The sequence below is a fragment of the Diabrotica undecimpunctata genome, chromosome 1 (genome assembly GCF_040954645.1).
Source record: "Diabrotica undecimpunctata isolate CICGRU chromosome 1, icDiaUnde3, whole genome shotgun sequence".
Taxonomy (NCBI): Eukaryota; Metazoa; Arthropoda; class Insecta; order Coleoptera; family Chrysomelidae; genus Diabrotica; species Diabrotica undecimpunctata.
In genome coordinates, this window is record NC_092803.1 from 42714961 (window position 1) to 42739121 (window position 24161).

The 24161-nt window shown below is 33.0% G+C and overlaps 1 protein-coding gene across 1 annotated transcript in view; it reads left to right on the plus strand.

Moving 5' to 3' along the window:
- The window catches only part of LOC140442136 (uncharacterized), an 86209-nt gene extending 64234 nt beyond the window's left edge, over positions 1-21975 (plus strand). Inside the window, exons 16-20 of the mRNA XM_072533227.1 lie at positions 11814-12190; positions 12496-12827; positions 14897-15104; positions 18430-18666; positions 21304-21975. Coding sequence (XP_072389328.1) covers positions 11814-12190; positions 12496-12827; positions 14897-15104; positions 18430-18666; positions 21304-21740 — 1591 coding nt within the window. The 3' untranslated portion in view covers positions 21741-21975. The remainder of the gene's footprint in view (positions 1-11813; positions 12191-12495; positions 12828-14896; positions 15105-18429; positions 18667-21303) is intronic.
- Positions 21976-24161: the final 2186 nt, after the last annotated feature.

Below are 24161 nucleotides of genomic sequence, written 5' to 3' on the forward strand. Positions count from 1 at the left end.
CTTATTTAGAAAGAGTCCTTCCAAACTTTTAGTCCAGTTTTTGATTAGTGTTCTGTCCATGACAACATTAAAAGGAGATGGATTTTTCCGACAATGCACTATTGCTTCCAAATATGACTTTGCCATCCCTATGTATTCCTTCTTTTTTAAAGATGACTTTACCAGCCCAAAATTGCGATCGCACTGGTTAAAGAAATGACCACGAACCGGAAATATATGACGAATATTGACGTTAAACTTGTGTGCTAGCCACATTCCAAATTTTACCATTGAAATGTTCTTATTTTGTCCTCCGCACGCATCCGAAAAAATACGATTTTAGTGACATCGCCATTAATTTTTTTCACAAGCAGTTATAGACGAATGAAATAACAGAATCGGCTCTTTTTTTTCCTTGTCCTTCCATAAATGTATACATAAAAGACGACCCATCATTGTGAATATCTATGTTAAAAAGATAACACCAAAGTAGACGTGTATAAAACTGCACTGTTACATTAAGTTTCGGAACTGGTAGATTTTGTCCATAGTTAAATTTAATAACAAGGCAACTACTGTCAGTTCTACTTCTTTCTATCAGCTTCTTCCTCATTGCTATATGTCGCTTTACTTTCATATTGTGAAGGCGATAGGAAATTGCACAGGCATCGTTAGGATTAATAGATAGTTTTTGTTTAAATTCTGTGCAGAAATCACATACCTCTATTTTGGGATTGCTGAAACTATATGAACGCAGTGACTTAAAATACTAAAAGTATGTCTTTTATTTCAAATCTTTAGATTTGTGCATGTCTTTTCTTTATAGTATTGTACAAAAAGCTCATACAGCTTTTTAATATTTAATTCGGGATTCTCAAAACATTTTAGTTTGGATTTGTGTTGGGAATAATGACTTTTCTTAAACGGAATAGTTTCCAAATGCTTTTTAAGCAAGTCATGAATATTGGGAGCCAATTTGTGGGGTCTGTTGGCATGTGTCCCTCGCTTTTCTGTAAATGAATCCCCCTCAATTACCTTCTTTTGTACTACACGAATGCGTTTCACAGATACTTGAAAAAGTTTTTGGATCATGGTCCGACATGTTTTTATTCTGTTACCCTTTTGAGACACGAAATATTCCCATGTATACGCTCGTAAAACTTTTGGATTATTCTTGAGTCGTTTACGGTTCACATTAAGTTTTTTCATACACTGAGCACACAACGAGTCCTGTTGAGGCTTTGCTTGGAAATAAAAGTGTTTAAAAAGTAGGAAAAAGTAAATAAATGTTTTTGATCATCGACACTTAAACGGGTAAAACATTTGTCCAGGCAGCATTTTATGATTAACTGAAATGACTTAGCTGCAACATCGCGACCTGCCGAGGTGACGTATATTTTACCTGATTGCCTTTTAACTTTTCTTTTTTCTCGCGTCACATTAATCTTCTTACATCTTGTCAGTTTTTGTCTAACTACCTCTTCGTCAGAATCCATTTTTAAAGCTCAATAAACACACTGTTAACGACAAGCAAACGAACAACGGACGCGAACACAACTTTGTTAAAATGGTAGTTAAATGTTTTGTTTATCGAATGACGCAGGTTTGAGACATTGTTGCCAAACTTGGCCGAAATGAACTTTACATCATGGCTGCGGAAAAACGGCCCATAGGCTTATGGGCCCTTTTTCCGGGGATGGCCTCAATTATTGTTGTATATTTTCCAATTTTTAGAATAATAATGGAAAAATCAGTGAATAAACACGACACCTCGAATAAATTAAGGAAGAAATGTTAAGATCAAAAATATTTTTTAACTTTTACTAGAATTGTAACAACAATAGTATAATTAATTTATATTCTATTTAACCCATAAACTCGATATCGCCGTACCGCTGAAGCGCCGCTCCTGATCTGATGTTTTCAATTGAAGTTGTTCGGTGATTGAACATCCTGACCACTGACTGACCACCATGATTAAGCGCCGGCCTTCCAGAACTATAACTGGTTTATTGATACCACAGTCCACATACCACAGTATATTGCTATTTTTAAGCAATATACTGTGTTGATACTCATACCGAACATACATAATTTGCGCTGTAGGTTCGAAAAACAACAGTTTTTTCTCATGCGCGTCAGAACTAATTTTTAGTGTATTGTGCAATTGATAATTAGCAGTGGACGCGATTTGATTGGATTTTTTTTTAATATTGCGATTGAGGAAGGAATAGGACAAGAATTTTCCAAATCTAAAAATATTGCATAAATCAGGTAAGATCTCGATTCTCTAAAATAAGATGGTAGGATCGATGTCGCTACACACCCAATTTGTTCAAATTAACCTTTATATTATTGTAAAACAGCTTTTCACTATTGATTAAAACTTATCTATTTTTTACTTATAACTTTATTTATAATTATATAATTTTAAAATATTAATTCTTTATTTTATTTTTACATTTTTTATATTTATGGTGCATCGAACTCAGTTTTAGTAAATCAAATTCAATATTATATTTGTTATTATATTTGAGGGGTATAGTTTCAACATGTACAATCTTCATGTTTCCTAAATTTTCAGTAATCGAAAAAAACGGATAACCTATTTCATATGAACAATTAAACTAATTTTTCTTTTCTATTACATTTATATGACAACTACAAGTTAATATACAAATTTTTTGTTTAAACTATTCATAAATAACTAAGTAATTCTAGAAAACTATTTGGACATTGTACATTATGAAAATAACTAATGGAGTTTGTCCACTTTGAAAATAACTTACGAACATCATTTATTAAACTTATTTATTTTATTGAGATAATACACATTTTAATTATTCAAAAATAGTTAATTAAATGGAAAATCCATCATCTTCTTCGACGTTCTCACACAACGTTTCATCGTCGACAGTTCCATTTTCTGGTGCTGCATTGTCTTCTCGATTGTCTTCGATGATGATGAATTTGTAAAAACTTAAACGGGAATCACTTTTCCAGTCCTCTCCAAAATGACAACATAATAAATTATTAACATCAACCTTTTTGTTGTTATTGACCACGACATTATGTTTCGGAATTTTGGCAGGTTTCATTCTTTCAATGTTCTTTTTTTTTTTTTGTTATTGATTTTCCCACACCAACATCCGTCTTATAAGCTAACTCACCGCGGACTAACACTGTGCCTTGAGAGCTTTTAGTTAAAATAATCCTCTTCATTTTTGAGAAAGCAAAATGCCATTATCCTGGAGCCTTAATGTGCTTGCTTGTTTCATTTTTCCAGTCATATACTTCGACTAATTCTCCAACCCAATGAACAGTACTATACTTTGAAAATATCTCCAGATATTCATGTGGTTTTAAAATTATCTCCTTTTTTTTTTAATATCCTTTTCGATATTCCCAAAAACCCGGTCTGGAGGCATGAAAGAATGTCCTCTCACTGGGAATATTACTTCAATTTTTCTAATTTTATCTTGTCTAGAAAACCAATAATAACACATAGATATGAGTGTCGTGTTTTTGTTTTGGCCTCCGCATCCATCACACATAAGCCTGATAGTATGAATATCGTCTCCAAAATTAGCCGATTCAAGAATGTAATAAATGCAGGAGGCAACCTCGTTCGAACCCTTCTTGTACTCGTTTTCGGTTCAACAGAAAGAAGTGGCATTAGATGGATTTAAATTACTTTTGGAAGTTCCTCTGTCAACGGTAAAATTGTACATATAAAATTGACGTAAATAATATGCCTGTTGATCCGGAACCTTAGGTAAAACTTGATTTTTCTGACAGTCAAAAGAAAACGTTTCTACACCTTCATCCCGTTCTTTTAAAAGGGTATAAAATGCTTTGGACCTCAACGTATGTACCCTTTTTTGGATGATTAAGTTGGCTTTCATGTCGTTATCATGGCACGCTTTTATTTTCTCAGTCAATTGTAAGCATGTCGAACATGCATCAGTTCTAGGAGAACCAAAACCAAGGTTATATTGTGTATTAAAAATTTTCCTGAAATAGCTTTCTTTTACTGGAAGGTTTTCATTTTCTTTTAAGTACATTTTCCACATCGACTTTATATTCAAAGAAGAATCCAGATATAACCGTTGGCTTTGTCCCCGGCAATAATGAGATTCAATTACGCGAAATTTGTTAATAAAATCCATAACAGCACTTTTTTTCAACATGTACTTTTCCAGCTTTCTATCGCCACCTCGATTTTCCATTGCAGGAAGGGAAGTTCTATAGAAATTTTTTGTAACTGTATCAATTCGTCTCCTTGTTATACCCAAAACTTCCATGAAAGCTTTCTTACACACAGCCAACATTCTGTTTTCGTTAGTCAGAATATAAAATCGTGTTTGAAATGTTTTTGCGACATGTTGCGAATTTTTTTGGCGTTTACGCTGTATTGGAACTGTTTTGCAATATTTCAACAGAAAATTATCTTGAAATGTTTTCTCCTTCGTCCCATAAAATTTAGAGTGGAAACGTATTATTTCGTTCATTTGTAGTAACTTACATTGAAAAGCACCACTTTTGTGTCCACATTTCGGATAAATTGGGAGCGAATGTGGACTATACCTAAAATAAAATCCATGTTTATACAAAGATATACAAAATCCTTTGATGCAACTTACCTCAATTTTTTTTGCTGAATTCTTTTCCATGATGTGGTAATGCGTTGTCTTTTCGTGCTTTATTATTAGCTACAGCAGTAACATTTACCTCCATTACACGATTTATTATTTTAAGAATTCGAAAAAATATTATACTACTTTAATAAACAAACTGTGCTGCTTCATAAATCACATGCAACTAACACTAACAATATATAATGTAAAAACACAACGTTTTTAGCGCGAGATTTGTTGACAAGTCCGAACAGGATATTGCACGCTTTGAAATATTCGCCACTATAAACAAGAAAAACCCATTGGAGATTGTACTCTTTGATTTTAAATATTTGTAACGATGCTCTGATCGTTTAACAGTTCGAACCGTGGGAGTGTCAATATTTGCGCATCCACTTCTACAACGTGACGGCGAAGTGGGAATCAGAACGGCTATTTAAGGCGTGTGAATAGCGGAATTAGACAGTCTTGTAGCTAGCGCTCTAGGCTCCCTGACTCGCCGGTGTAGTGAACCTGCGAGCCATTCTGGACAGAGAGAGTTCCGTATTGAGGATCATACTCTGTCCCTAACCAAGCGGAACCCATCGGTATTGCGTATTGAGCATTACCGTGGATCTGCACAGAACCAACCGGGACAGAGATTTCCGTATTGAGGATCATACTCTGTCCTTAGCCAAGCGGAACCCGTCGGCATTGTGTATTGAATATTGCCATGGGTCTGCACAGCTAAATATTTTGTTTGCGAGCATATTCGGAGCTTTCGCTGAATTGAAGCGAAAGCTAGTATAAATCTGCACGCGATCGATTTCCCCCATTTCGTTTCTTATTAGTAGTACTAATTAATTTCTTTTCTTTTATAGACGTTCGCCGAGGACTTCGTTCATCACGGGATCCAGTAGAATTCGTTTTAGTTTTATTCATTGTATAAGTATACAACGTAGAATTCCTTTTATTTTTATTTATTGTAGATATACTAAATTAATAGATTTATTTTTACTTCAAACCTGTGTTTTACTGAGTCTGTCGCCCCGAAAGAGCTACCCATCACATATTGGATAGGAGATTGTATGGTTTGAAAATTAAATGTCATTGGAGATTGTACGTTTTGAATTAAAGTCTAATTTTCTGCCCTCAAAATTTATTGGAGAATGACTATTTTGAAAAGAGTTTTTTTATTGTTTCGATTCAGGACTAAAAACTCAACGTAATGCGATATCTAACTCATTTTTTCTGAAATATGGAGATTGTACACTTTGAAACTATACCCCTCATTTAATATTTATCTTTCTCAAGGGTATTATTTTGTATAAGATTTTAGTGTATTCTGTATTATCTATATTACCTGGAATTCTTTTATAACTGCAACCACTATATTATTGCGTGTTTATTGCAATTGATATGTTATCTTAATTATTAATGATTTTATCTGGATAAAGCGAGATAACAATTTTAACGTTTTAACAATAGTTGCTTATATACGTTATTTGTTAGATACAGTTTGTAGTTAATAAACGTGTATTCCAAAACACGGTAAGTAAAAATAGTTTATACAGATTATACGGGTTTAGTATATACCATTGTCATATTAAGCATAAATTATTCATCGAAAGAAATCATATTAATATTTTCTTGTTTAGTTTAAGATAACTTTATTTGAGCAAAGTTTATAAGAAAACAAGAGATGAACAGAATTTAAACAACAAATGAACATAAAAAATAATTTTAAACTAAAAATTTAAGTAAAAATCCTTTATAAAAGGTATATAAATTAAAAACCTAAACGGGCTATGTCATGAAGACAAAACGTTTTCGGAAACCATGTTCCATCATCAGTGTCTAGGTGTACATGTTTCGAGCCACTAAATATAAGGGTAAAAACCCGTTAAAATGTATCTGTTACAATTTGTCACAGCAGTAATCAGATACAGCATAAAGTGTGTCACCACGAACATCAAATTTATCAAAATATTTCTTTAAGTAACCAGCAATTTCATCGGATCCTCGTTTAGCAATGGATTTGTCCCAAAGGAAAAAGTAGCCATTTGTTGCAGCAATGGACACTAAAATTATAACACCAAAGTTTTTTTTTTATAAAAACATGGACCGTTGGTTAATTTAAGTGTAGAAAGAGCTATCACGTGTACGTCATTTTCCTTAGATTCTTCCACTGTTTTTCAAGAACGTCTCTTGCAGCTTTTGCTTTTCTTAAGTGTCTTAAGTTAAGTTTTCTTAACTCTTTAGAAGTTTCTAGTTCCTTAAGTTTTTCATTATCACCAATTTCTTTAGAATGGTTTATATTAATTTGGAACTCATCGCACTTTCCACAAGTGTCAGAGTTAGGAGTTTTAAAAGAAATATTATAGTCCTCTTAGTTAGTTGTTGCTATTGTATCGTATGCTTTGTTTGCAATGTTACACGTATTTCTTAACTAGTTGCCATTTTTGTTTCAATGATTTGTTTAAGGCAAAATATATTGTTTACGTAGTACTTACATTTACATCTGACACTTATCTCCATAAATAAATGTCAGACATAATTTCGCTTTCAGTGTTTACATACCGATAGAAATTACCATAGACCGTTCGATCATCTCGGGAGTATTTTGGCAGATTCATACGGATTCATTTATTGGAAACCTACAACTGAACAATTCCCACCTCAGACTATTAACAGCTCAAATAAACTTCTGTTGCAGGCTTCTTTCATTGAAAAAAGAAGAATTATTACAAATTGTAGGAGTATATTACTAAACCCATAAAATTTTCCTTATATTTAAAAAATATATTTCAGTTGTTATAATTTAACATATTGTAGTATTATTCGCGCTCTTTATTTTATTAGTTGTTGTGTATAACATTTGTATTATTCGCGCTGTTTATTTTATTAGCTATTGTGTATAAAACAGAAATAGTAATAAATAATTTAAATTAACTTTAAACTTGTTTGTACTTATATGGAAGTTATCAACAATGTCAAATTTTAATGAGCCAAAATTACTATTGAGTATGAATCTGCTTCGCATAACGGCGTCAATTGTTGGAAAATTGCTACTATTTGCTTTGATAAATCCTTTTTTCATGGGGAAATATACTTATTTTGTAAGATAATAAAACCAAAGTTTATGTTGGTTTTATCCTACTAAAATATGAACAACAATGGAGTATGTCGCGAATAAATGTTTGTTTACAATCAAAAAAAAAATTACTAAATTTACTAGACGAGACTGAGATTAGCGATCCGACTATAGAAATTTATGTCGTTGATAAGTATGCTTCTAATGCCGAATCTGAGATAAATGTACGGCCCCTTTACATTCGCTGTCCCGGTGAAACATTGACGTAACTGCAAATTTATCGAAAATGAGTTTATGTCGTCATTGGGTTCAAACTTGGTTATCCCATTCGTCAGATCACTGTCAGACGTGTTGTTCAGCTTTTAGCCACCAGGGAGCAGATGCGTCATATTTGAAAAATCAACCGATCTCGGAGAAACAATGACAGAATGTATAGTTGTGCTTCGATAGGTCGAGTGTGTGCTTGTACCTACGGTGCTACATTGACGCAATTGTATTTTATGTTATTGTTGCTTTAAGGTTTTTTCATAAATACGCGGAAACATTGACGTAACTGTATTCTGTGTCATTTTTCATCTGGATTTCTCCTTATTTTGAGGCAACATTGACATAGTGCATTTTATGTAAGTAAAATAAACAAAAACACTTGGTAATATTCTCTTAGTCAAAAAGGGGAAAAAAGACAAAGGAATGTGGATAATTGGTTGAAAGAAAAGAGGAAAAGACTAAAGAATTGTGTACAGAGGTATACTTCTAGAACAGGAAAACCTGTAGCTGCTAAAAAAATGGGACCTGTGTGTACCGACAAATGCCGTTTGAAATGTCCAAATAGGGTATCTGAAAAGCTAAGAGAGACACAGTTTAAAGAGTATTGGGCATTAGGGTCCTTACAAAGACAGCGAGATATTTTGGCTTCTTGTATTCAGTCACTTGAGTTGAGCTACCGACGTATTTCTACATCAAAAGTTTAGGTTCTGTTCGTAGCCATATAAATTCAATTCCACGAATTGAAAGTTACCATCTTCGAAGTGATTCTTCGAGACAATACATAGACGGTGGTTTAATTATTGCGGATCATCACAGTAACTATATAAAAGAACAAAAAGAAGCAACAGAAGAAGATTCAGCAACCTACGATTTTTATTCTCGTATTTTCAACAGCGCGTTTAATATCGAGTTTTTTAGCCCGAAGAAAGATCTTTGTGACCAATGCGAATCTTTTAAACATACCGGAGCAGAAGAAAAAGAAAATATGCAAACAACCATTGAAAGTCACTTAGAGGAAAAGGATCTAAGTCGTAAAGAAAAAACTAACGATGAACTGAAAACAAAAAATTCTGATAACAATATACATCTGGCATATTATGATTTACAAGCAGTGTTGCCCGTACGAATTAAATTTTTCGTTGATACTTTTTTTGTAATTTCAATTTTATTTTTAAGTTCCTTTTTATTAAAATTTTTTTCTTTTACTACAGTTTTCGATTTGTTCAATAAACTTTTTTAATGACTTTTTGTGCTTATTTCGTTTCCACCTTTTAAAACTAGCTAGGTAACCAAAAATTTTACAAAATGAGTATGTCTGTGGAAATTTGATTTTAAAACTAAATTATAAATTTTTCTTTCTAAAACTAAATTCTAAATTCTTAATTTTTCATCCCTAAATTTGATCTCCAAGTGCAATTACGTCATTGTTGCCTCAGTTATTTTGTGGCAACAATGACGTAATTGCAATTGGGGATCAAATTTAGGGATGAAAAATTAAGAATTCATTTCGAATGTGTAATAGAGTTACAGTATATCACGGTGGCTAAGTATAACTGCAGTACTAATCCAGTAACTTCATTATGCTTCATTGCATGAGGTCTTAAGTAAAATAATTTTATATTTTTGGCTCTCCTGAAAAGTTACACTTTTGTAGTTGCGTCATTGTTCCACCGGGACAGCGATATACACAAAATATATTTTCGCTCTGAAACCAAACGGGCATAGATGCGTTCCAAAGATTTTACAATTAATTTTTTATCGCTTACTACCGTTTATTTCACTACCATTTGCATGGAGACAATTATAAAAAGTTTTGCTTGTTAAAGTGTTTGTAACAAATAATCAGATTATTGACTAAATCCAGAGAAATCATGAACAATATGTCTATGAGAGAAATATGCAGATATGTCACTATAACTTTAAAATGTGATTACTGTTTATATTTAAGCCATTGTTACAACAGTATGAAGAACCTATTACAGGCAAGTAAAAAAATTTAAAATGACGTTATAAGTACCAAATTTATTTTTTATAATGCAAACAACTTAAAAATAAACAAATATTTTCACTTTCAGTTAATTTTTTCACAGTTTCACAAATTACTTTAGAATTTAAAATGAATTGCTAATATTATCCCTTTAGTAACCAAATTTAAGATACCATTTTTGTGGCATCGTTTTCATTACTTTAATCATTCGAATGTCCGTCAAGAGGTTGAATGAGTTGAATCTCCCTCGTGTTGGGTATGACCTTAATCAGCAATTTATGCGTAATTGATTTTATATCAAAGCAAAATAAAAAATTTAAAAAATCGGGAAAAAGGATGAGTTATTGTGACTACACGGTAGTACTAAATTACTCTGCACTTTCTTTATTTAGTTAATAACTTTATTTTTTGCATAATTACATATGATATGACGACTCAAAATTGTGACAATCAATAAGTTAATAAAGTGTGTTAAATTTCAAACAGATCGACCAAAAAGTTATTCAATTGGTTTATCCCGGAGAGCGATTATTTATATATATATATATATATATATATATATATATATATATATATATATATATATATATATATATATATATATAGATATATATATATATAGATATATATATATATATATATATATATATATATATATATATATATATATATATATATATATACATAAACCCATGATACTATGATTAAGAAGATAAGATATTGCGCATAAGTCGTGACGTAATTGGAGAGTTGCACGTTCGTAATGTCACAGTTTTCTGTATGTGTCAATAAATAATCTTTAATAAATAGTTTGGAGATATCCTTTTGTGTACGATTATTGTAATTATTAAATCTTTATTTAATATTATTATTTTGCTAATTGAATAATTTCATCACAGAATGCATAAAAATCCCATTTAACTTTAACAAGAATTCAAATTCTACTCTCCAATGACGGCATGCGCGAACACGACCGATTTTGTGCTACGGGAAGATCCTATCTTGTTAGTCATAGTATCATGCATAAACCTAGATACCGAGCATAATGGCCGAGCGTGCTGACGACAAAATCTGTTGCAGTTGTTCTATCTGTCTCTCTTTAGCGTATTAAAACTCCTTACAATCTCTCTCTCTCTCTCTCCCTCTCTCTCTCTCTCTCTTCCTCTCTCCCACCAGAAAGAGACGCTTCTATACTTACTCGATGTGAGACAGGGACACAACGAAAAAAGATGATGTCATCACTTAGCTCTATGGACTGCTCAGTCTTTGATCTCAATCTATTGACTGTACTTGTTAGGGATGGTCCTCTGTAATTTTCAAATCGTTTTATGGCGCTCTTTTTACAAATTGATCGTAGATGTATGGTTTTCCACTCTTCTAGAAAGATGTGACCATTAATAGTCCCTACTGATCGTCTTTCTATTGAGGAACTGTCTCTTACCATCTTTACTACTCTATTTGTTGTTATTCTGTTCTCATAGAGTTGTTCCATTCAACTCTAGTATTTTTTACCCAGTCTTTGATCTTCCTCACTTTGCATCTCCGTCGTATATCCATACTAATATCTCTGTCCCATAGAAGCCTTACCATAATTTTTTTCCATCTCTGCTATTCATAGCATTTCTTTTTCTATATTTTTTTCCATGTTGTTTAATTTAGGCATCCTGCGGCTTTGTTTGCTTTTTACGCTTGATTTTCCACTTCTGTTCCGAGATTTATAAATTTGTTTCTATTGATTATGCAACCAACCATACTATATAATCACTGCTTCATAACAATTTTTAATTAAAATATATGATAGAGCATACATGCGTAGTATTACGTGCTCTTTTGTATATATACATAAATATTATTTGAATGTTTCTTTTAGAAAAAATTTCAATATGTTTTGGATTCTGGGAGCAGTACTCTTAGCAACTCTAACCTATTACTACATTATAAAACCACTTTATCACTGGAAAGAACGAGGTGTTCCACAGAAAGACTTCTTCGAAGCTTTTAGCTTTTCATGGTTTGGTCTGTTCTATCGCATGACATTTGCAGAAAATATAATCAACCTTTATAAGGGTTTTCCCAGAAGCAGGTTTCACGGTTTTTATCATTTCAATGTTGCTACTCTGATAATTAAAGATGTAGATTTGATCAAGCAAATGGTGATAAAGGACTTTGATTATTTTAACGAACATCGTGCTTTTGCTAGGGAAGATGTCGATCCCATGTGGGCAAAAAATCTGTTTGCTTTAACAGGTGAGTATTTTTACTTCTTTTATTGGGATAGTCAATGCAGAAGAATTTTTTTGACAAATTATATATAAATCACTAAAAGTTTTTAGCATTCGAATTAATTTTTTAGTATTTCCTGGGAATGTGAACAGTAATCTCGGAAGAAATATAAACAAAAAAATAAATATATAAATAATAATTAAAATATTTAATTCTTTGTATCTTTATAAGAACTAAAAGACAGTTCTTTTAAATGGTGACACTAAACACAGAGTGACAATAACAACACAACAACAAATATTTTATTATGTTAACTATATTTTTTGTAGGTAACAGATGGAGAAACATGAGATCAACCCTTAGTCCCTCTTTCACCAGCAGCAAGATGAAAGGAATGTTTCTATTAATGAAAGCTAACGCTGAGAGGTTTGTCAACTTTTACCTCAGTCAAAACAAAGAGGTGGTCCCAGTGGAAATGAAAGAAGTATCTACGCGGTATAGTAACGATGTGATAGCTTCCACGGCTTTTGGAGTTGAAGTTGATTCATTGGCCAAGCCGAACAACGAATTCTACATCAACGGAAAGAGTTTAACTGCGTTTGGTAGCATTAAAGCGTTATTTAGATTTATTTTTAACATATTTCTACCAAATGTCGCGAAGGTAAGAATGGGGTTAGGTTAGGTTAGGTCAATATAAGTGGGGCTTAACTTCCTTTTTACTCGACCTAAGAGATGTATTGTGGCTTATCACTAGGTCAAAGTTCTCCCCAGCACAGCCTTCTTCTTCTTCGGCTTTTCCCATTATGAGTTCACCGTTTATGTCCTCCACAGCACTCTCTTTTTCTAGTTATCTTCTCTGAGGTCTCTGTATATCATAGCATTTTCTATGTATATTTTTCATCTTGTAGCAGGTCTTTCTTCGTCTTTTTCATGGCGGGTCAAAGTCTAATATTCTTTTCGGCCACCTGTGCTCTGGCATCGAACATTCTACTTCCATTTTGTTTCATATGTCTTCTGTACTTTTGTATTTCTGCTGTCCACTCTGGTAATTTGTAGACATCTTCTCATAAAGTCCAGTTCAACTGTTCTTATTTTATTTCGTATTGATGTTGTGATTGTCCATACTTCCGCTCCATATAGGGTAATATTCATCACTATGCTGTAAAAAGATCTTTTTTTTTTGTTTTCTTTGGTTAGACTGTTATTCCATATTACTCCATGGAGTGCTTTCGTGGCTTGTTTTGCCCGTGCTATTTTTATTTCTTTTTTTTATACAAGTACCATCCCGGTGGTTGTTTTTTTATTTCATTGCCTAACTTTATTTTTAACTCTGTTTTTTTATAGTCTTTTTGTCTATAAACGTGTCTATAAACATGTGTTTCAATATTTTTTCTTTGTTCTTTGCTATCACTTGTCTCATGATGAAAATATTATCTAGACACGATCTGGCTTTTCGGAATCCGACTTGTTTTTCGCCATAATGGTCCATGTGTTGTTCTATTTTTCTTTTATTACTGTGGTAAAGATTATTGCTATTGAAGGCATTACACTTACCCCTCTATAGTTATTTGTTGACATTTTGTCACGTTTTTTGAAAATGAAGGGTATATAAATATGCTTGATTCCACTCCTCTGGAATCTCCTTTTCTGCTTTGATTTTATTGAACAACACTCGTATGAATGACACGATCCTCGCGCCTCCATATTTCAACAGCTACAATTTTACAATTTTATGTTCCCTGGTCCTGGTACTTTATTGTTTTTGGCTTTCTTTTTTGCTTTAGTTATATCTTTTTTTGTGATCGGCTTCCTCTATTATTATTGTCATAGGTCTTGTGAGTATACTCCGGTCTATTCTCCTGCAATAATTTTGTTTAATACTTTGTCCACTCCTTTTTCTGTATAATGTTTTTACTTCGTTTATTACTTCTTATGTTTTTTATTTTTTCCATGCTTCTTTATCCAATCTTATTCTTTGCACAGCCTTTTTAACAAACTTTATTCTGGCCTTAGGTTACATTTTTACGAAGTCGTAAGGCTCGAGTTGATAATGCTTAAATGTACTGAGCCAGTGGCGCACCCAGGTGGGGTTTGGGGGTTAAAACCCTCCCCTCCCGGACCTTATTCCGACACTGTTACTCACAAATTTTAAGGACTCCTCAAAATGGAGGTAGCATCATAAAAAAAATGTCGGTGCCCAACCAAACCCCCCCCCAGAGGTTGATTCTAGGTACGCTACTGTATTGAGCATTATTCTATCCAACCCTGGGTAGCCTGACAAAATCTGTTTGCAATTCGCACTTTCTGTCAGTACGATTTTGATTATGTGCTCCTTGAGGTGACAGTGTCCTGGCAGAAAAGTGAGGTACAATATTATTAAATATTCTTCTTTGTTTCTTGATGTAAATGTCGGGTCTGTTAACCAAGTGATAGGTATATGTTTATAAAACATTCATTATACCAAAAGGACGTTCTAAATCAAGTTGATTGAATCCTTTTATTAAACCAATTAGATCGATAATACTCTCAGATTTTTCTACTTCTAGATCTAACTTGTCTATCGGTTATCGTCTATCGATCTTCTAAGAGGCTGATTCTTCTCCTTTTCTGGAATATATTTTTTTGTTATTTCAAAAAGTTATATGCTCTTAAATAGATATTAGCTATTTTTCTTTTTTTAATTTAATCAGAAACGATATTATCTTTTATTTCATATATAAATATATTTAGCTTTTCAACATCAGAATCATCGAAGAAAGCATTGGGGATTTCTTTACCAAAATTATTGAAGATTCTATTAAAATGAGAGAAGAAAAAGGAATAGTGAGACCGGATATGATCCATTTACTGTTAGAGGCAAGAAAAGGAAGCTCTAAAGCGGATGAACACCAGACTGCTGTTGATACTGGATATGCCACTGTCGAAGAACATCTTAAATGTAAGTTCTGATTGAATTATTACTTTTCTTTCTAAATTAATGCATTAATCAAGATATTTTAACAAAGTTTAAAGAATCAAACTGTACACTAAAAGTGGCTTAAATTCTATATTCGGCATTATAATATCAATTAAAATACATTGTGGTTGTAAAGACCAAAACACAAGCACACTTAGTCCGGTCAAGATACACATTCAGGGTTACAAAAAATTGCATAGAGATTTTTGATACGAATATTTAGAACACCATTATAGATGAAATTTATTGTTAAAAGTCCCCATCAATCCCACATATACAAAAAAAATGATTCAAGGTCAAATGTCGCAAACATGAGTTTTTTTTTCCAGTCAAACGGTATATTATTAATAATAATAATAATAATAATAATAATAATAATAATTAATTTTCCCCTTAGAGGGAGTGTGAGCCGTATGGCTAAATCTGGATAATAATAATATGGAAACATGGAAACATGGAAAGAGTCCCACCAGAGCTCAATCCTTTTGATACCGTAGGTATCTGGGATGAGTGAATTTTCCCCTTAGAGGGAGTGTGAGCCGTGTGGCTAAATCTGGATAATAAATAATAAATAAATAATAATAATAACGGTTTTATTATAAATTATAATATACAATTAAAATTATCTATAAAAATTGTGTATATATTTTTTCTCGTAAGAGTCACCATTTCAGAGATCTAACGATTAAAAAAGTTATAAAATCTGTGTTCTTCATAATATGCTCACGTTTGCACGCCACCTGTGAGGAAGTGTACTTAGCGCACTTTTTAATGTGGTACTATTAAATAATAAAAAGCGGTACTTAGTTCCTTAGGTTCCTTAGGTTTAAAATACCTCGTCCGAACAACAGTCATAATATTATGGCTTATACTTGAGCATATCAATTTTAAAGTATCTATATTTAATCATTTATTTTTTAAAATAACTTTCTCCAAAAAATGTGCCAGCGTCTCTGGAATTTCGCTCTTTAATCTTCAAACATACAGTCTGGTGGTGGTAAATTAGAATTTTCGAATACTGAAGATTAAATATCTTGTCATTATTGCTGCAGCTGCTTTTAGGATCCTAAATCGTTCTACTTTTTTATTTACTGTCAGTCATCTCTATTTTCAACGTACTGATGTAAAAATTTCATTCATTTGCCAGGTAAGTAGCTTTATCTTGAGGACAACCGACTTGTCATCCAGCGCTCGGTCTCAAAAAGGAATTACAACAATCATTAATATACTTAGCGAGTAAAGAGAAGTTTGAAAAACAAAAGCACAACCAAAAAAAGCGGCAAAAAAACAATAAAGATTTCGAAGAAATGGAAAAATTAAATAGAGAATACGAACGCAGAACATTTTACAAACAAGTTAACACAAAAAGAAAAGTGTTCAAGCCACAAGCAAACCAAGTAAAGGATCATAATGTAATTATTTTTAATGACAGAGAAAAAGTACTGAAAAGTTTGTAGGAAAGTACAGCTAAAGATAGAGATGATATAGAACTAGAACCGGAGAAAACTGAGCTACCAACTTTGGAAGAAATTAATGAAGCAATTCAATCTCTAGAGACAAGTCACCCGGAGCACACAACCTATCCGCAGAAATATTTAAATGTGGCGGTCAAACATTTGTAATCCTCTTTTACAATCTACTAATATAGGTATGGTAAGAACGCGCTTTACCAGAAGATTCAAGTACCCACGACCATCAATTAATTTTTACCGATAAACAGAAGTGTAATATGATGACACGTTTGAATTTGATCTACTTTGTCGATAACAGTGTCGTTAACAGAAAGATATTTTTTAATAGCATGAATCATTTTTCAATGATTGTGTGGATTTAAGAAATTCATTACTAAACAAATTTTTATAATATGTATAAAGGAGATTACAATTATTACGACATACTCCTTATTTTTCAAATAATATGTTCTTATAAAGGCATAACTTTGATTATTGGGTAAACCTACATTATACGATACGTCAGAAGAAATTTAAAAAAAAATTAATATGTAATAAATTCACTGTTTAAATTAATATTCCGTACTCGTACTATTGCAATAAAATATTAAAACCAATAAACGATAACTTGTTGAGCAGTGCTGATTGAAACAACAGAACAGTAAAATGTTATTCATAAAGGTAGTGTTAAATATATCGCCGCTTATCTGGTCCGCTAGTAATAAAGTTACCAGCATTTAATGGCAAAGCGGTCTTCTTATGTGGAAAATACTTTACCCATAGTATACAAATAATGGCACATGCTGATGATATGGTGATCTTTGGAAAAACAAGCTTTCACATGTCTTAAAAACGCCGCAGAAGATATCGAAGTTATCGATTAACTCCCAGAAAACTAAATATAGGCTGTATCGTGGGTTTTTACTTAGTCTGCTAAATCAATTTTAATCATTTTAATAAACACAGACATGTAATATTGGCAAAATTACTGTAATTTTTATCTTCATCTTTATAAGACAGCACCCTAATATGGGCTTTTTATAATTTTAGCATTTAATTTACTTTGTACCGTTTGACATGAAGATGCTTTGCAAAGTGTAGAAAGCGAAACCGGTCGTTTTGGTAGTAAAATTAAATTGATTGTAAGTCTTATTTTATTTCTTTTACCTATTTGAAATTGACTTACACAAGCTACACATTCATGATTACTATATTAGTCATTTCGTTTAGAAGGGATTTAAAAAAATCTGATATACGACCCGTATCAGTACTACTACTATTAATATTGTTCTGTTCTACTCTTCCATTGAATAATCATAAAAATTAAGTGTTATAGACTCCCATAAAAAATAATTTTACTTGTATGACAGCTCGTTATGTATTTACGCGGCACAGTTATACATATTATGAAGAACACAGATTTTTACTTCTTAATCGTTATATCTTCGAAACGGTGACTCTTAGGGAACTACATCAACAATACTTATAGATAATTGTATCATCTACAATATCTATCTGATGTACTCGTATTTTTATAATAAAACTTACCGTTTGGCTGAAAAATGGAAAAATCCATATTTTCGTCCTTTGACCTTGAATAATTTTTGATGTTTACTTTTCACATTTCATTGATAATGGTGTTAAAGACATTCGTACCAATTTTTAGCTCGATTCGAATTTTTGTAACCTTAATTTTGACCAACTTGATCGGAGTATTAGGACGAATATAAACAGAATAAATAAGTGACCACGAAACACAAAGGATAATCTTCCAAAATTATATTAATAACTCACCAAGAACTATAATTTTCTAGTGTCTGTACTTTTTTAGTACTAAAAATTATTTCAATTTCCAGCTGAAATAAAAACCGATATCACCAACGACGACATCGTCGCCCAAGCTCTTGTCTTCTTCTTTGCGGGTTTCGACTCCAGTTCAAACTTAATGAGCTTTTTAGGATATGAACTATGTGCCAATCCAGATATTCAAGAAACTCTTAGAGAAGAAGTTAAAGAAACTATGGAAAATTGTAATGGAAAATTGACATACGAAGCTCTTGTGAACATGAAGTATATGGATATGGTAGTGTCAGGTAAATATTTCTTAATAAAAAAAAATCGTTTCTACTATCTATGTAGCTTATATTGAAATTACATACAGATGAGATATCCTAATAACAAAATTAACTTTAAAAAAATTACAATAAGAAACGTTAGTGCTCTTATGTACACAGGGTGTTTATAAACGCCCTGAATAAAAGAAAACTACAAAATCTAGAACTAATCTTATGTCAATTTGACGTAAATCACCTTATCGAAAAATGCTTATTAAGGGAGCATCCACGGATTTAAAAATGGCGCCCCAACATTGGTTTAATTTAAATATCTTAAAAACGATTGTGTTTTAAGTGAAAAATTCTGTAAATTTATTTCGTGAAATGTACCCAATCCTTTGGTGTGAATAAGGTTTTTAATTGCAGTCAGAAAATTATGTACATTCCATTCAATAAATAGAGAGAGTATAACCACTTAAAAAACAACCGTTTTAAAGATATCTTAATTAAATCGATATTAAATTTTTATGAAAAGTTACGTTGTGTGTATGTCACTTTGGATACGTGCCTAAAATTTTAATCCGAGCTATTTTAATTTCACAGATTATTCTAATTATTTTCTTTTGGACTGCTGTCTATTCCAGTCATCATACCATCATCATCATATGATTTTTGCTAATTAGCGCTTGTTATAGTCTCTCTACCTTACTGCTACAGGTTTCATAACATTTTCCATTATCCCATCGTACTTTCACATTTTCTCTTTTATTTTCAGTATATGGGTAACAGCGTTCTTCCAATTTATGGGATGTATGTAATCGATAGTGGTTTGTAATAGGCACTCAATATCGCCAAATTTAAATTTTACGTTCTCTCGAGTAACATGTCCCTGCATTTGAGCCCAAATTTATTTAATTGGATGCAACTCACAATGGTAAGGTAAAAGTCTCAAAACAGTAATACCATGAAGTCTAGTTATTGGATCAACAGCATATTGACGATATCTACCACGATGCTCCTTAATTATTGTCGTTATTTCTGCTTTGACCATATCCTCTGTAAATTAAATACATTGTTCTCGTAGCCAGCTCTGCATGACGGATTTTCTATGAGATGCACTATCCAATACTATGACAGAGTTCCTATCTACACGCTGGAGAATGATCTGGAACCACTTCTCTAAGCATTATGGTGTTCATCTCTTTATGGTAGTTCCCGATTTTCTTTTATATCAAAAAGGGTAACATTTTACAGAAAACCAGTATTGCTGTCAATATGACCTACAATTAGACGCTGTGCTTCGTTATTTTTTCAACTGGATTTTATTTCTCTCTCTACTAAATGTGCCTCTTTTCCCTCAATCAGCAGCAATATAGCAGGTTAAAAAGTCTAGATCTACCGAACATACATCGATATTTCGTCCATTGAAACTCTATCTATTTCAAATGACCATACTACTATCACATAATTGGCATCTTCAAACAATTATTTACTATCTGCAATGGGAATCAACCACAATTGAAAATCAGTTATTAAAAGAACATTTAATTCAGCCAATGAAGGCAAAATACAGCGTAACTGTATGATTTTTTACTTACCCTCAACTCCAAAGTTAATTCTGTGCCGTATGTACAGGGTACAAATTTACCCCCTTTTTGGGTGTAAATTTTTTTATTAAAAATAACAACATTAAACAATTTTAAGCAACTTTTTCCTTATACATTATTTACTGAAAGTCAATATTTTTTCTTAGGTATAATTTTTTACGCAAGTGAAAATCTCAATTTAAAAAAGAAAACTCTTTTCAAACGGTTTTTGCGAATAACACAAAAACTATATATTTTATCAAAAAAAATATTTCTTATAAAAGATGTAGCTCATAAAAAAGACCCACCCACCAAATTAATGGTGAGTTTATGTTGTCTGTGGTCCCAATAAAAGCGGAGATATAGCTTATTGAAAGTTGGTTCTTCATCGTCAAACGACAACGTTGAACGTTTCAACGTGAAATATAAAAAAAAACCGATGCATTTTTCGTGGAAAACTCATAACTCTTTTTTGCAATGCTTAAAAAAATCGTTATTTTTATTTTTTAGTTAAGTCTCTAACACTAACCGTAATAACCAAAAATATTATGGTTATTACGATTAGTCCGTATTTTTTTTAGTCACAACGCCTGAACAACGCTTCCAAATTTTAGTTTAGAGAAGGAGTATGCCTTGGAGTGGGAGGATTAGCGGAGGAGAACGGGAATACAGCGATAGCCGTCTCCAAAATGTATTGTATTTACAAGTTGGATCCTGTAATATATATATATATATATATATATATATATATATATATATATATATATATATATATATACATATATGTATATATATATATACATATATTATATATATACATATATATATATATATATATATATATATATATATATATATATATATATGTGTGTGTGTGTGTGTGTGTATAGAAATTGCTTAAAATTGGCTAGTATATACAGTTCCGGTGGTATTTCTAATAAAAAAATTTTATCCCCATGAAGGTGTGGCATCCCCCAGGGTAAAAGCACCAAACAGTACACACCCTACCCATATGTCAAAATATCCGACAATATTTTCTTATTAGGTACTTAATTAATGCCAGTTTTTCTAATTTAATATATATTTTTAGAATGCCTAAGAAAATGGCCAGCCATGCCATCAGTGGACAGACTATGTACCAAACCGTATACTATCGAACCAGTTTTACCTGAAGAAAAACCAGTTCAACTAATACCGGGCGACATCGTACATCTGGCCATCTACGCCATCCATCACGATCCTGAGCTATTTCCAGATCCGGAAACTTTTGATCCTGAGAGATTCAGTGATGAAAACAAAGCTAATATTAAACCTTATTCTTATATGCCATTTGGATTGGGACCAAGGAACTGCATCGGCTCCAGATTTGCGCTACTTGAGACGAAAATATTATTTTTCTATATTTTGAGATATTTTAAAATAGTTCCTGTTGAGAAAACTGATATACCGATCAAATTGGATAAGAGTGTGTTTAGGATTATACCAAAAAAAGGTATTAATGTGGGATTTGAACTTATTAAATCATAATCATAATAATTTTATGTATGATAAATATTTTTAAATTATAGAGATTTATTTGTTAAAAATGCTGTATTTTTATCTTCTTGTATATGTCTATGACAAATTTTATTAAGTATATTAAGTAATAATCTAGTGTACTTTATATTTACAGATATTAAATATTAATCTATTGTACTGTATATTTACAGATATATTTGTAGGATATTGTTATTGTATGTAATAAAGTATTTTTTCAAAAATCCTTATGAGTTTATTGGTTTTCTGTTTGGATTAGTCTATTTTATAGGCATTCAGTGTTTCGTAAACTACATCGAGGAACTTAGAAAAGCAACAGGGCCCACGCAGTTCTTCAACTGCCAAGGCTACCACCATGCGCAGAGAGCGTGCTTCAAGGCACCTAGACAGGTAAGATGCGGCGAAAGCCACTCTAATAGAAATTGCCAGATCACCAGGGAGCAAAAGACAAAATGCGCAAAACTGCCAGGGACAACACCCGGCAAACTTTAGAGGGTGCCCCAGATGTCCAACCTGGGGTCGCCAACAACAACCACAAAGACCGCAAGCCACACAAAAAAGGCCACAAACAACACCTAGCGGGCCTTTATACGCTCAGGCAGCCAAAACACAGATCACCGAGAACACAATTCTTATATCAAAACAACAAGACGGCCTAGTAAATTCAGTAAAGAAACTAGGATTGTCCACGAGGCGATCGCCGATATAAAGCTTGCACTGAACTAGTGTAAGCAAATAGGGGATACTTGATAATAGGCTCCTGGAATCCAGGAGGCATAAGGACCAACCAGAATATACTGGACGAACTGGTCAATAGATATGAAGTGGAGAAAACAAAGCTCACGAATAACATCAACATTAAGTTTCCGGGCTACGACATATACAGGAACGATAACACAGAAATTTCAGGAGGGCACTGCAATATTAGTGAAAAAAAGGCATGTCATATCAGAATTCTAACACCACAACTGAATACTATGCAAGCAACAAATAATTAGAATATAAATGAGGCAAGGAGAAATCAGAATTACCTACGCCTAAGTAAGACCCCAAGATCCACTAATCGAAGATGACTTAAACACATTCCTAAATGACGAACCCTCAACTATAATAGGAGACCTAAACGCAAGATTTCCTAACTGGAACGACAGAGCTACGAACAGAAACGGAAGACTACTAAAAGCATATTTAGAAAACAACGACTCCGAGGAGGAGGTTGTCAATCCTCTACCGGACGCGTCCCCAGGTGGCGGATAGGGGAATGCCTCCCAGATATGGGTGGTATCGGGGAAATGAAATACCCGACGCGGACCAAAACTGACAACAGTAGCGTCTGACCCAGAGTGGGCGGCTGCAAACAGCGTCTGACCCAGAGTGGGCGGCTGAACAATAGGTCCTCCAAAAGGGGGTTGTGGCGTTAGGCGTTAGCAACCTAGCACACTTAAAAAATCCAAGGGCTAACGAACAATTGGCAGAAATGAAAAATTTTAAAATTAATCCCCGGGTGGCAATCCACACCTCCGAAGGAGGGAGCCCCATCGGATACGGGGGGGGGGGCACTTCTGCTTTGAGTTCAACAAACCCGGCTTCGAAACTCAACCGAAGACAAAGACAGAGAAAACTAAGAATCGGCACATGGAATGTGCAGGGCTGGAGAACAAAAGCCAGTGAAGTAACTTCAGAATTCGAAAAGATGAATCTCGATATCCTCGTCACAACGGAAACAAAAAAGAAAGAAAACGGCACGGAAAGAATAGGGGAACTAATCCATTGTTGGAGCGGAGTAGAAATGAAAGACCGCCAAAAGCTGGAGTTGGAATTCTACTAAAGAAGAAATGGGAAAAATCTATAGACGATTGGGAACCCATAAACGAGAGAATTGCCAAACTGAAAATTAAGATGTATGGCAGAGAAATTATAATACTAGCAACATACGGTCCAACGGAAGACAGTCCAGCCAATGAGAAAGAACGATTTATCGAACAACTTCAAGAACAAATGGATAAGAGAAAACCTAAACAAGAAATAATAATAGTGGGGGATCTAAATGGAAGAGTCGGAAGAAAAGACAATGACAGAACAGTTGGTCCATTTGGAGAAGACACAATTAACGACAACGGAGAAAGATTGGTAGAACTATGTGAAGTAAATGATTTGAAAATTATGAACGGATTTTACAAACACAAAAATATACATAAGTACACATGGACTCAAGAGACAAGAAAACTAAGATCCATTATTGACTACATTATCATGAACCACAAAAGCTCCATCAAAGTGAAAGACATCAGAGTGAAAAGAGGGGCAGAGTGTGGAACAGATCACAAACTTGTGGTGGCATGGATGGAATTCCCCTATATCTGGACAAAACAAAAACATACATCGATTGTTACAACGGGAACGACAATAAAC